The sequence below is a fragment of the Nicotiana tabacum genome, chromosome 5, assembly GCF_000715075.1.
Source record: "Nicotiana tabacum cultivar K326 chromosome 5, ASM71507v2, whole genome shotgun sequence".
NCBI classification, from domain to species: Eukaryota; Viridiplantae; Streptophyta; class Magnoliopsida; order Solanales; family Solanaceae; genus Nicotiana; species Nicotiana tabacum.
In genome coordinates, this window is record NC_134084.1 from 13,602,912 (window position 1) to 13,618,550 (window position 15,639).

A 15,639-nucleotide genomic window follows, 5' to 3' on the forward strand; every position below is an offset into this window, starting at 1 on the left:
CTTGTGATATTAATATAGTTTGCCAGTTAATCTCTATTTTGTTCAACTGCACGTTTGTTGTAGTTAATTGACAGGATCCTCAATTAGCTATGCCTATTTAGTGTGCATAACTCGAGAGAGAGTGCATATGTAGGTAGTTGTTGAACAACACCACTCCCAAAGTATATGAGGGATCAATAACTGCGGGTTTAAAGGCGAAATTAGGGATAACGAAGCCTTGGGTGCAATCTAAAGTGAGCTGTAATAAACAAAGCCAGCTAGCATATCTCGGGAGAGTGCATCTAGTAAATTATCATGATTACTCGGGAGAGATTTACGGTAATAAGAGTGCTCATGATTGATAGAGATGATTTGGTGAATCTATATGAAACATAACAGGAAGGGATTCCATCAATAAGAGAATCATAACCTTAGAACCTTCTCTTAATTGGTTACAGCTTAATCATAGTTAGTTTTCAGTTGCTTATTTACTTTCATTCTCAGTTAGTAGAAACACCATCAATTGTTATTGACAACGTTTGGGAAGTTGATTCTGTAGAATTTAGTAAATCCAACGAAAGTAATTCATAGGTTGATTCTTTGTGGGTTCAACTCTGGGCTGAATACTTAGATTATATTTACAACGTCCGCGTGTCCTTTTAATAAGCATAGTTGGGCGTGATCAGTAGATAAGGAGAAGTTTGATATAACTCTTGAATGGTGGAAAAAGTGTGAGGCCATAATATTCTCCTGGATTATGAATTAAGTAAGTGCTGAATTTTTAAATAGCATGGTGTATGCCTCAAGTGCTCACAAAGTATGGATGAACCTCAAAGAAAGGTTTGATAAAGTTAATGGCTCTCGTGTGTTGTATCTTCACAAACAGATTTCCACTTTGACTCAAGGGATGTCCTCTGTGTCAACTTACTTCTCTTAGTTGAAGGAACTTTGGGCAGAGTATAATGCTCTTATACCTGCCCTAGGTGTGCCTGTAAGGAATCAAAAAAATATGTTGAGCACTTTCAATACCAAAGGCTATTGCAGTTTCTGATGGGATTGAATGAGTCTTACTCCCATTCTAGCAACCAGATATTGAACATACTACCCATTCCATGATCATTTCTGAGGAGAATAGAAGGTTTATCTATTAGATATCCCAAATTACTAAAGTAACTAAAGGAATTGCCCCGTTAAGTGGCAAAAACATAGGTGTGCCAAACAATGGCACAACTTTATTCAGTAGGAAAGGTCACAATAACTATTCAGGAGGCTCTACATGAGGGAACACTTATGCTAGAGGGAACAACTATTCTGGTGGATAGTCCTATGCTGGAGGAAACAATTATAGATCAAAAAAGAACTTTCTATACTGTGACTACTGCAACTTTAAGGGACACACTATAGAGACCTACTACAAATAAATAGATATCCCCTTGACTTTAAAGCTAAGAAAAAGTTTGGCTCAGGAAATGCAGTGCATTATGCTTAGGATTCACCAAATGGTGCAGGAAACAATCAAGCTTCAACTGCAGCTAATTTTGCAGGTTCTTCACAAGTACAACATGGTGCTACTACTGGACATGGGACTCAGAATGTGATGCTCAACATTCCCCAGTTCACTCAGGAACAGTATCAATAGATAATTCAACTATTAGGAAAAGGGAGTGAAGGCAACCGTTCAACTATTCCAATGTCAGCATGTATGATATCTTGTGTAGTGAACTCAGAAGTGTTAGCTAAGTGGATAGTAGACTCAGGTGCTTCAAGCCATATGGTGCATAGTCTTAATCTGTTGATTAATCCTAAGTTGCTTGCTAATAATAAAGGTGGTACAGTTCAACTCCTTACAGCTGTTAAAGTTCATATTAGTCATATAGGATCATCCTATATTATTCAGGGTCATAGGATTAGTAATGTCCTATATATACCTGATTTCATATACAATTTACTCTCTGTATTTAAGCTAACAAAGGAGATGAGATAGGATATGATGTTCTTTCTTGAATTCTGCATTTTTTAGGAACTCTCCAGTGGACAGGTGAAGGGGATTGGTAGAGAAGATGATAGGTTGTATGTGTTATATTCTGGAGATGTCAGTACAACTGGATTTCAAGTTCCTAGTAAAGTTCCTATACCATTGGTTCCTCAAGCACCACCTACTACAAATATGATAAAAACCTACAGAATAATGGATGTAGCCTTGTGGCATAAGAGATTAGGGCATACACCTGAAAAGACTTTGAGGAACATACTGTATTTCAGGACTATGAATGCAATAATACTACTGAATCTTGTATTGTATGTCCTTTGGCAAAATAGACCATGTTTCCTTTTCTTTTGAGCACTAATAACATTAATGTTTGTTTTTATACATTGTATGATGATGTGTGGGGACCCTATAGAGTTCCTACTTATGATGGCAAGAAGTATTTTCTTACTCTTGTAGATGACTATTCTAGATATTCCTGGATATTTTTGCTGCCTACTAAGGTAGAAGTGATTGTTGCACTTAGATCCTTTCTATTAATGATTCAGAATGCCTATTCAGCCTCTGTGAAGATCTTTAGGTCAGAAAATGAGAGTGAATTTCTTAACTCTCAAGTGGCTGAGCTACTAAAGTCTAAAGGAATTATTCATCAAAGCTCTTGCATATACACTCCACAACAGAATGGAGTTGTATAGAGGAGACACAGGTACATTTTAGAAGTTTCCAGGTCCCTAAGGTTTCAGGTAGTTATTCCTCTTAGATTTTTGGGAGAGTTTGTTACCGTAGATGTGTATATCATAAATAGACTGCCCTCAGATGTAATTCAAGGTAAATCTCCTTTTGAAGTTCTACTAAGTTATGCTCCTTCATTGAAGCATATGATAAGTGTTTGGCTTGCCTTGGCTATGTTACAGATGTGTGGAAGTCTGACAAATTTGCTCCCAGAGCAGTTCCAGTTGTCTTCTTAGGCTATTCTATGACACAAAAAGGCTACAAGATGTGTGATGTTCACTTTAGGATCTTCACTGTCAGTAGAGATGTAGTGTTCAAGGAAGATGTATTTTCTTTCAAGTATGCTCACACCACCTCTTCTATATTTCCTGTGTTGGATCTCACTTCTACTATTCTCTCTTATCCTGAAAACAAGTTATTATCTCAGCACACCTCTCCTACTAATTCATCATCTGGTGATGAGATTCCACTCAACAACACAACAAGTGAGACTACAATACACACATGTGACAGTTCAGCTGTCGGTGATCTTGATATCTCAGTGCCTATACCTGCTGAGCCAAGCTTGCCTTTATCTCCACCACTGCCTACTGCTGAGCCTCCTCTCAGTAGGAAGTCCAACATAGATAAGGGACTATGTCACTCACAACAAAGAGAAGGCCCATTGTTGCTATCCTATCTCCAAATGTGTTTGCTATGGTAATGTTTCTTAATCTTTTGGCAGTGCCTTGGCAGCTTACTCTTTCGTTGTTGAACCACATTTGCTGAAGCTTTCAAAGACCCTAAGTGGATTGCTGCAATGAAGAATGAAATCTTAGCTCTGGAGGAAAACAACACTTGGAGTATAGTAGCTTTACCTCCAGGAAAATGCCCATTGGCTGCAAATGGGTCTTTAAGGTTAGGTACACTTCTTCAGGAGAAGTTGAAAGATATAACTCTAGGCTTGTAGCCTTTAAACAACAAGAAGGTCTGGATTATACTGAAACCTTTCTCTAGTAGCTAAAATGGTGACTGTGAGGTCTGTTTTGGCCATAGTTGCTGCCAAGCATTGGTTCATCTATCAGATAAATGTCCACAATACTTTCTTGCATGTAGAGATACTTGAAGAGGTCTACATGGAGGTTCCTTCTGATTTTGCCAGCTAGGGAGGGAAACAAATGGCTTGCAAACTTCATAAGTTTTTGTATGGGCTTAAACAAGCTCTTAGACAATGAAACAAGAGACTTACAGATGCATTGGTTCAGCTTGAATTTACTCAAAGTCATTTTGACTATTCATTATTCACCGAAAGAGTGCAAATAGAACTAGTACTAGTACTAGTCTATGTTGATGATCTTTTGATAACAGGAAGCAGTCCAAGTCTGATCCTACAAATTAGAAATGATCTAAAGCTCAAGTTTAAGATGAAGGACCTAGGTAAACGTAAGTTCTTTCTGGGGATAGAGTTTGTTAGGTCAAAGTAAAGGATTGTGATGAGCCAAAGGAAGTATGCATTAGAGTTAATTGCTGAGCTAGGACTTAGTGGTGCCAAACCTGCTGGTACACCCTTGGAGACCAGCTCTAAGCTCATCTATGTTAAGTTTGATAGTTTCATGAACAAAGATTCCTCTAATGAAGCTAATGCGGAAGGCAAAGAACTAGAGAATGTTGGTCCTTATTAGAGATTGATAGGCAGACTCTTGCATCTTATTATAACCAGGATTGACTTTTCATATGTAGTGCATGTACTTATTCAGTTTATGCACAGATATAAGCTATCTCATATGGATGCTGCTCTGAGGGTTGTCAGGCATATCAAAATAGCTCCAGGTCTTGGTCTGTTGATGCCCTCAGAAGGATCTGAGAAACTTAAAGCCTATTGTGACTCAGATTGGGGTGGTTGCTTACAAACACGAAGGTCGGTAACAGGATATAGTTAAGTTTGGTGATATATTGGTATCTTGGAAGTCTAAGAAATAGGAAACAATTGCTAGAAGCTCAGCTGAAGCAGAATTTAGAAGCATGGCTTCAACAGTTGCAAAATTGACTTGGCTTACAAGATTGTTCTCAGAGTTAAGAGTGAAGTTGTCTCTACCTATAGACCTGCACTGTGATAGCAAAGCTGCAATCCAGATTGCAGCTAACCCCATATTCCATGAAAGAACTAAACATATTGATATTGACTACCACTTTGTGAGGGAAAAAATTGTACAAGGTTTGATCAAGACTCATTATGTGCATACCAAAGAACAACAAGCTAATTTGCTGACTAAGAGCCTTGGGAAAGTGCAACATAACTATCTGATGTCCAAGCTGAGGTTGAAGGATCTGTTTCAACTATTAGCTTGAGGGAGGGTGTTGAAATATTTAGTTATAGTATTAGGGTGTATAGCTGGAATGCCAGCTAAGCTAATTTAGTGGAGCATTAGTTAGTTAAGTAGGTGCTTGGTAGTAGCTTATTTTGTATAGAAATATACACTAGAGTACAGTGTAATAACAACTTCTAACAGAAATGAAGAGAGACATTCTTCTTCTCAGTTGTCTGTACGTAACTGCTTCTCCAACTATAGCTCATCAACTCAATCTAGATCTAGGATTTCACCACTATAGAAGTTTTAGAAAAAGGTGATTTATTAGCAAATAATAGTGAGTACTAACCATATAATTAGAAAAAATTGAAGCAATTTATAAAAAAGGTTATACGTTAAAGAGACGATCGATCCTACTAGCACAAAATTGAACTGGCTTGATAATAAAGCCTTGTTTGTCACGAGAAAAGAAAAACATAGTAACCTTACATGAAACTTGCTTGTATAGTAATGTAACTTTCAACTTTGTTTTTACTTTGTATAAAGATATGAAAACTGTTCCAATGGACAAAAAGCCGAAGGCAAAACTGAAAAGGTAACACAAATACACGTTTTTATAATCGCTTGGCCGTATTAAAAGTGAAAATGATTCTTTGTATTCAGTTTACTCCATGATTTGTTACTTTGTTCACCTTAATCCACATTTTGGTTTTCATTTTCCTTTTTTTTGATAGAATTCATATAAGCTTATGCTATATCTTCTACAAATTCACTCCGACCTCTTCGTATCCAATTCTCTAAAGAAAAGGATTACTTCCCCCACCTTAACCAAGAAAAGACCTTTAGAAGAAAAATAAGTAATGGTACAAGAGAATTTTAGGAGTCTTTTCGTACTTTAAATTAATATGCAACTGATTATGTTTTACAGTACTAGTCTCTACGTTCGTGCGATGCACCAATATCTTATGTCAAATGTTATCAAACACTTTTCAAAAGTAATAAACATTTTAAAATGACATAAATATGCAATTGAAATTGTAAATCGCTTAAAGAATACAACAATACTTAATATTATTTTTTGATTGAATGATTCACTTTAATTTAGTTAAGCCTTAATGATCCAGGTACATAAAAGTCATATTTTTTTTTAAATTAAGATACATTAATAACGAATAATACAAAGATAAAAAGTTATTAGGTAATAATTCAATTTCAAGATTTAACTCCAACCGTGATTAATTAAACTCCAATCATGTTGCAACCCCAAATACCGATCGTGATGGCGCCTATCACATTACTAGGCAAGCCAACCAGTCCACTAACCATAGCCCATTTCCTTTAGTAAGAAACCATTTCCAATACGAGTTTAAACACTGATTTCATAATAAACATTTAAAATGACAGAAAATATGCAGATGTCAAACAATAATAAACTACACAGCCCAACTGATCTGGTGTCACGAGTCTAGAGCCTCTAATGCAAGTTCGAACATCCTACTACATAGATAGTCTAGAAAATACTGAAAAAGGTAACAAGATAGAAGGGAGAGAATAGGGCTGCGAATGCCATGTAGCTACCTTGAAATCCCCGACAGAAAACTGAACCAGCTGAAAAATGCTCACTCGGCTGCTCGGGCACCTGGATCTACACACAAGGTGCAGTGAGTAATGTGAGTACGCCAACTCAGTAAGTAACTAAAGTAAATAAGGTCTGAAAGTAATGACGAGCAGTTCAAAAATACATAACGGAATAACCAACGAAATAACATGTCATCTTTACAGTTCAAAAAAATCAGTTTTCGTTATAAAACCACATTTCCAGTTTAAACATTTGGAACCAATTACTTAGCAGTATATCAAACAAAGGCTTATTTAAAAGAAGAGTGAAATCAGTGAAAACATTATGACAAGGCCTCTCGGGCAAGGAATCACTCAGAATCTGGCCCCTCGGGCAGCCTCTCATTCACTCGTGACTCAACTCTCCTCACTCAATACTCACTCTCAGCACTCGTCTCATTTATATCTCATAATAATATAAATCATAGTAACAGCTGCGTCGTGCAGCCCGATCCATATATTTATAGTCGACTACGCTCACTGGGGGTGTGTAGACTCCAGAGAGACTCCTACAGCCTAAGCGTCATATCGTTGCGGCGTGCAACCCGGTCCATATAAGTATCGTTGCAGCGTGCAACCCGATCCATAATATATATATATATATATATATATATATATATATATATATAATATCCTCACTATTAGGTTCTCAACCTCGCTCAGTTATTAACCTTACAGCCTCTCGGGCACAACAATAGAACTTAGTGAACTTAACCCAAACAGCCCTCACAATTTAGAAGTGGGGGTGAAAAAAACAGTTTTAAACATTTAAATAGGTAAAACATGACTGAGGATATGTTTTCAGCAAGTAAAGTGAGGAAACAGTAAAAATTCGCCTAAGGGTCTCAACAGGTCGGCACAAGGCCCCAAACACGACATACAGTCCATAATATAGTATAAATAGCTAAACTACGGAATATCATAAGGTTCCAAATCAATTACGCGGCTTAATAGTCGCTACGGGATGGACCAAGTCACAATCTCTACCGGTGCACGCCCACATGCTCGTCACCTAGCATGTGCGTCACCGCATTTATCAAAACAAGTCAAATACCGGGTTTGTACCCTCAGTTCCAGATTTACAATGGTTACTTACCTCAAACCGGTGAAAATACTACTCCGCAATGCCTTTGCCCCTCAAATCGGCCTCCACTCGCGTCGAATCTATTCAAAATCAGAATCACGGCGTCAAAATATGCTAAAGGAATGAAGCCCAAACTAAAACAATCAAAAATTACCAAAAAATCCCAAAATTAGCAAAACTCGAGCCTCGGGCCCACTTCTCGAAACTTAGAAATTTTCACATCATTAGATTTCTTATCTCCCCACGAGTCTATACGTATAAAAAATACCAAAATCGGAGTTCAAATGACCCCTCAAATCCTCAATTTAAGACCTCTTAAACTCAAGCCCTAATTCTCCATTTTAGCCCTTTAATTCCTTTAATTTCAGTCTTAATCCATGAAATATTACCATAAAAGTGTGTTTTAGGTCAAAAATCCTTACCTTAACGAAGTCCCTTTGATTCATCTCCTCAAAATCATCCGAAGCTCCCAATTCCGAGTTTAAAAATGGTTAAACCCTTCAAAAATCGCGAAGGAAGAAATATATACATTCTGCCCAGGCTTTTCCGCATTTGCGGCACACCCACCGCATCTGCGGTACTGCATTTGCGGTCAAAACTCTGCTTCTGCGGAAATTCATTAATTCAGCCTAAACCACATCTGCAGTCTACTAGCCGCATCTGCGACTCCGCAGGTGCGGTCCCTCTACCGCATCTACGGTTCACGACATTCTTCCCATGATCTGCTTCTGCGGCCAATCCAATGCATATGTGGCACCACACCTGCGGTCCCCAAACCACAGGTGCGAAAATACCAGAAGCAGCAAAACTTCAGCAGCTGCAATTACACTTCAACTTCCCCGTTAACCACCCGAAATCATCCTGAGGCCCCGGGACCTCAACCAAAAGCATAAACATAACCCAATACCTTATTCAAACTTATTCCACTTATGAAAACACCCCAAACAACATCCAATCTACCAAATCACATCGAATTCAAGCCTAAGTTTCTAAAATCTTCCGAAATATGCTTTTGATCAAACACCCAAACAAACCACGTCCAAATGACCTGAAGTTTTACACACATATCCCAATTGACACAACTAAGCTACTGCAACTCTCGGAGTTCCATTCCGACTCCTATATCAAAATCTCGCCTATCAACCAAAAATTGCCAAAATATCAATTTCGCCAATTCAAGCCCTAGTCTTCTCCAAACCTCCAAAACCCATTTCGATCACGCTCATAAGTCACAAATCACCTCTCGAAGCTAACTGAACCATCAGAACTCATATCCGAGCCTTCTAACACATAAGTCAACATCCGGTTGACTTTTCCAACTTAAGCCTTCTTAAAAGAGACTAAGTGGCTCAAACTTCACCAAACTCATTCCGGACTCGATCCGACCAACCCGATACCACAAAATACGGATAACGAAGCATAAAAAAGCTAAAATGGAGGAAACAGAGCGGTACTCATGAGACGAATGGCCGGGTCGTCACATCCTCCCCAACTTAAACAAACGTTCGTCCTCGAACGAGTCAAGAAACATACCTGAAGCCTCAAATAGGTGAGGATATCTACTCCGCATCTCCCGCTCGGTCTCCCAGTTAGCCTCCTTCACGGACCGACCTCTCCACTGCACTTTCACTGACGCCATATCTTTTGACCTCAACTTTCAAATCTGACGACCCAAAATAGCTACTGGCTCCACATCATAGGTCAAATCATCATCCAACTGAACCGTGCTGAAGTCCAAAACATGAGACGAATCTCCAATATACTTTCGGAGCATAGAAACATGAAATACTGGATGCACATTCGACAAGCTGGGCGGCAAAGCAAGCTCATAAGCCACCTCCCCAATCCTCCAAAGCACCTCAAAAGGTCTAATGAACCGCGAACTCAATTTCCTTTTCTTCCCAAATCTCATGACACCCTTCATGGGTGAGACCTTCAACAGAACCTTCTCGCCAACCATGTAGGACACATCTCAAACCTTCCTATCGGCATAACTCTTTTGTCTCGACCGCGCTGCATGAAGCCTTCCCTGAATCACCTTCGCCTTCTCCAAAGCATTCTGCACCAAATCAGTCCCTAATAGCCTAGCCTCACCAGGCTCAAACCAACCAACTGGAGATCTACACCGCCTCCCATAAAAAGCTTCATATGGAGCCATTTGAATACTCGACTGGTAGCTATTGTTATAAGCAAACTCTACGAGCAGTAGAAACTCATCCCATGATCCTCTAAACTCCATGAAGCAAGCATGCAACATGTCCTTCAATATCTGAATAGTATGCTCGGACTGTCCGTCCGTTTGAGTATGAAAAGCTGTGCTCAACTCAACTTGAGTACCCAACTCTCTTTGTACGACCCTCTAATACTGCGAGGTAAATTGAGTACCTCTATCCGGAATGATAGAAACTGGAACACCATGCAAACAAACAATCTCCCGGATATAGATCCCTGCCAACCGCTCTGAAGAATAGGTAGTACACATAGGAATGAAGTCCACGGACTTGGTCAGCCGATCCACAATCACCCAAATAGCATCGAACTTCTTCAAAGTCCGTGAAAGTCCAACAACAAAGTCCATAGTGATCCTCTCCCACTTTTACTCAGGAATAACCATCTGCTGAAGTAAACCACCCGGTCTCTAATGCTCATATTTCACCTGCTGACAATTGATACACCGAGCTACAAATCCCACAATATCTTTCTTCATTATCCTCCACCAATAGTGTTGTCTCAATCCTTACACATCTTCGCGGCACCCAGATTAATGGAATACCGCAAGCTATGGGCCTCCTACAGAATCAACTCCCGAAGCCCATCCACATTGGGCACACAAATCCGGCCCTACATCCTCAACACCCCATCATCATCGATGGTTACATCCCTGGCATCATCATGCTGAACTCTGTCCCTAAGGACAAGCAAATGCAGATCATCATATTGGCGCTCTCCGATGCAATCATATAAGGAAGACCGAGAAATCACACAAGCCAACACCCGACTGGGCTCCAAAATATCTAACCTCATGAAACGATTGGCCAAGGCCTGAACATCAACCGCAAGGGGTCTCTCCCCAACTGGGATATATGCCAAACTCCCCATACTCACTGCCTTTCGGCTCAAAGCATCGGCCACCACATTGGCCTTTTTCGGATGATACAATATAGTAATATCATAATCCTTTAGCAACACCAACCATCTCTACTGCCTCAAATTAAGATTCTTTTGCTTGAACAAATGCTGAAGATTGCGATGATCAATGAACACTTCACAAGATATGCCATACAAGTAATGTCTCCAAATCTTCAATGCGTGAACTATGGCAGCCAACTCCAAATCATGAACGGGGTAGTTCTTCTCATGGGGCCTCAACTGACGAGAGGCATAAGCAATAACTCTACCCTACTGCATCAACACACAACCAATCCTAACTCTCGAAGCATCACAATACACGATATAAGAGCCTGAAGATGATGGCAAAACCAACACTAGAGCTGTGGTCAAAGCTATCTTGAGCTTCTGAAAGCTCTCCTCACACTTGTCCAACCATACAAATAGAGCACCCTTTTGAGTCTACTTGGTCAAGGGCAATGCGATAGATGAGAATCCCTAAACAAACCGGCGATAATAGCCTGCCAAACCAAGAAAGATGCGAATCTCTGTGGCTGAGGATGGCCTAGGCCAACTCTGAACCACCTCTATCTTCTTCAGATCAACCTGAATACCCTCGCTGGACACCACGTGCCCTAAGAAAGCCACTAAACCAAGCCAAAACTCACACTTGGAAAATTTTGCATAAAGTTTCTCCTCCCTCAATTTCTGCAATACCACTCTCAAATGCTTTGCGTTCTCCTACTAACTACGTGAATACACCAGAATATACTACGACAAACGAATCAAGATAAGGCTGAAACACGTTGTTCATCAAATGCATGAATGTTGCTGGGCATTGGTCAGCCCAAAAGACATCACCAAGAACTCATAATGACCATATCGGGGCCTAAAAGCTGTCTTAAGTATATTTGAATCCCTGAACTTTAACTGGTGATAGCCCAAATGGAGATCAATCTTGGAGAACACTCTCGCTCCCTGAAGCTGGTCAAACAAATCATCAATGCGAGGCAAAGGATACTTGTTCTTAGTTGTTACCTTGTTCAATTGCCTATAATCAATGCACATTCTCATTGTGCCATCCTTCTTCTTCACAAACAGAACCGGCGTACCACAAGGTGACATACTAGGCCGAATGAACCCTTTATCAAGGAGTCCCTAAAGCTGCTTCTTTAACTCCTTCAACTCTGCTGGTGTCATAAGATACGACAGAATAGAAATGGACTGAGTGCCTGGCACCAGATCAATACCAAAATCAATATCCCTGTCTGGTGGCATGCCCAGAAGGTCTGCAGGAAACATATCGGGAAAATCCCTCACGATTGGGACAGAATTAATACTGGGAGCCTTAGTTCTAACATCTCTCACAAACGTTAGATATGAAAGACAACCCTTCCTAACCATACGCTGGGCCTTCAAGAAAGAGATCACTCTACTAGGAACGTAATCAGTCACACCTCGCCACTCGATCCATGGCATACCCGGCATAGCCAAAGTGACTATCTTGGCATGATAGTCCAAAATAGCACGATATGGAGATAACCAATCCATGCCCAAAATGACATCGAAATCCACCATACTCAGTAATAACAGATCCACTCGAGTCTTCAGACCCCCAATAGTCACCACACATAACCGATACACACGGTCTACAACAACAGTATTGCCCATCAGGGTAGATACATGAACAGGTAAAGCAAGAAACTCCTAGGATAACATCTTGAGACTCGAGCAAAGTATGAGGACACATAAGAAAAGGTGGAACCGGGATCAAATAATACAGAGGCATCTCTGTGGCAGACTTAAACAATACCTATAATGACAGTATCCGAAGCAATAACATCTGGTCTACCTGGGATAGCATAGAAACGAGCCTGACCACCGCCTGATCGACCTACCCCTCTGGGGAGACCCCTGGCTGCCTGACCTCCACCCCTAGCTGGCTGGGCGGGTGATGAAGTAACTGGACCACAAGTCGAGGGCTGACCCCTCTGTTGAGACTAACTATCATGAAGCTGAAGGCACTGCCTCCTCATATGTCCAAACTCTCCATACTCATAACAACTCCCCGGTGTTGGAGATAGGGACTAAAGGGAACCCCTAGCACCGGAATGACAAGTAGAAGGACCTGGTATGGAAGAACCCTGGACTGATGGAGCACGAGATGAGCTCTGAGTTAGAAGGGCACTAAGTGATGACTGGCCCTGCTGAGATCTATAATAACCATGACCCGAAGATGCCCCGCGGTAACCTGGGTGAGCTTACTAAGCCTACCTGAAAAGACAGCCTCTGCCCTGCTGGAACTGACCCCTCGAAGGAGCACTGCTAAAACCACTAGATCCCCGAGGCCTCTTGGCCTCTCTCTTCTCTCGCTCCTGCCGGCGTACAGTCTCAATCTCACAGGCGATATCAACAACCTCCTCGAAGGTAGCACCCGTCACCCTGTCTCTAGTCATGAGAATTCGTAGATGATACGTGAGGCCATCAACAAACCTCCTAATCCTCTCTCAAACTATGGGAACCATCCAAACCGCATGACGGGCTAACTCAGAGAACCGCATCTCATACTGCGTCACCGTCATCTCCCCCTGATGCAGCTGCTCAAACTGCCTACGTAGCTCCTCTCGGCACGACTGTGGTACATACTTCTCTAGGAAAAGAATAGAGAACTGCTGCCAAGTAAGGGGCGCTGCACCAATAGGCCTACGCCTCTCATACGCCTCCCACAAGTGAAGACAACCCCAAAAAACTGAAATGTAGTAAATGTCACACCACTAGTCTCAAGAATCCCTGTTGTACGAAGAATCCACTAGCACTTATCCAAGAAACCCTGGGCATCCTCGCCCTCTGCACCGCTGAATGACGGAGGCTAGAGCCTACCAAACTTCTCAAGTCGAAGCTGCTCATCATCCGGCATAACTGGTACTACAAAATCCTGAGCTGGTGCAACCGGCTGGGCTGGAGGTATCCCCGGTGTTTGTAATCCCTGCACTACCTACTCAGGTGTTCAAGCAACGGGAGTCTGGGTTCCTCCACCGGCCTGGGAAGCAGCTGCGGCCATAGTAGCTGAGACTGCCTGAGCCAAACCGGTACACACTGATAAGATCTGAGCTAAAGCCTCCTAGAGACCTGAGATCGCAATGGGCACAACTGGTGTCTGAACCGGTGCTATTGTAGCATCTACAACCGGGACCTGATCCGGAACTGGGACAACTGGTGGATTGTTGGTGCTGCTCTAGCCCCTGCCACGGCCTCGACCACGACTTTGGCCTCTAGTGGCCCCAGCTGGTGGTACTGGCAGTCATCCGCCCTGCCCGGTAGCACGTGTCCTCACCATCTGAGAGAAAATGGAATATTAGACGTTTAGTACTCGGAACAACAAATTAGTACGACAAGAATCTCAAGAATATGAAGTTTTTCCTAAAGGTTCTGCAGCCTATCGAGGATAAATACAGACGTCTCCATACCGATCCGCGAGACTCTACTAAACCGGCTCATGACTCGCGAGACCTATGTAACCTAGGCTCTAATACCAACTTGTCATGACCCCAAATACCGGTTGTGATGGCGCCTATCACATTACTAGGTAAGCCAACCAGTCCACTAACCACAACCCATTTCCTTTAGTAATAAACCATTTCCAACACGAGTTTTAAACACCGATTTCATAATAAACGTTTAAAATGACAGAAAATATGTAGTAGTCAAATAATAATAAACTACACAACCCAACTGATCTAGTGTCACGAGTCTAGAGCCTCTAATGCAAGTCCGAACATCCTACTACATAGATAGTCTAGAAAATACTGAAATGGTAACAAGATAAAAGAGAGAGAACAAGGTTGCAAACGCCATGCAGCTACCTCAAAATCCCCGACAGAAAACTGAACCAGTTGAAAAATGCTCACTCGGCCGCTCGGGCACTTGGATCTACACACAAGGTGCAGGGAGTAACGTGAGTACGCCAACTCAGTAAGTAACTAAAGTAAATAAGGTCTGAAATTAGTGACGAGCAGTTCAAAAATACATAACAGAATAACCAACAAAATAACATGTCATCTTTACAGTTAAAAAAAATCAGTTTTCTTTATAAACTAACATTTCCACTTTAAACATATGGAACCAATTACTTAGCAGTATATCAAATAGAGGCCTATTTAATAGAAGAGTGAAATCAGTGAAAACATCATGACAAGGCCTCTCGGGCAAGGAATCACTTAGAATCTGGCCCCTCAGGCAGCTTCTCAGTTATTCGTGACTCAATTCTCGTCACTCGGTACTCACTCTTAGCACTCGGCTCATTTATATCTCATAATAATAGAAATAATAGTAGCAGCTGCGGCGTGCAGCCCAATCCATATATTTATAATCAACTACACTCACAAGGGGTATGCAGACTCCGAAGGGGCTCCTATATCCCAAGCGTCATATCGTTACGACGTGCAGCCTGATCCATATAAGTATTGTTGCGACGTGCAGCCCGATCCATAATATAAACATATAATATCCTCACTATTAGGTTCTCAACCTCGTTCAGTCATTAACCTTACAGTCTCTCAGGCACAATAATAGAAATTAGGGAACTCAGCCCAAACAGTCCTCACAATTTAGAAGTGGGGTGATAAAACCAGTTTTAAACATTTAAATAGGTAAAACATGACTGAGGATATGCTTTCAACAAGTAAAGTGAGGAAAATAGTAAAAATGCCCCTAAGGGTCTCAACAGGTCGGCACAAGGCCCCAAACATGGCATACAGTCCATAATATAGTATAAATAGCTAAACTACGAAATATCATAAGGTTCCAAATCAATTACGTGGCTTAATAGTCGCTACGAGACAGAC

The 15,639-nt window shown here is 41.3% G+C and overlaps 1 protein-coding gene across 1 annotated transcript; it reads left to right on the top strand.

The window, feature by feature from the left end:
- The first annotated feature begins 1,200 nt into the window (after positions 1 to 1,200).
- Positions 1,201 to 4,617, top strand: LOC142180694 (uncharacterized). The gene is made up of 11 exons (XM_075252742.1): positions 1,201 to 1,350; positions 1,469 to 1,523; positions 1,635 to 1,933; positions 2,000 to 2,277; positions 2,382 to 2,546; positions 2,647 to 2,672; positions 2,842 to 3,306; positions 3,469 to 3,600; positions 4,046 to 4,114; positions 4,214 to 4,344; positions 4,435 to 4,617. Exons 1-11 carry the CDS (start codon positions 1,201 to 1,203, stop codon positions 4,615 to 4,617), a joined length of 1,953 nt encoding a protein of 650 aa, XP_075108843.1.
- Positions 4,618 to 15,639: the final 11,022 nt, after the last annotated feature.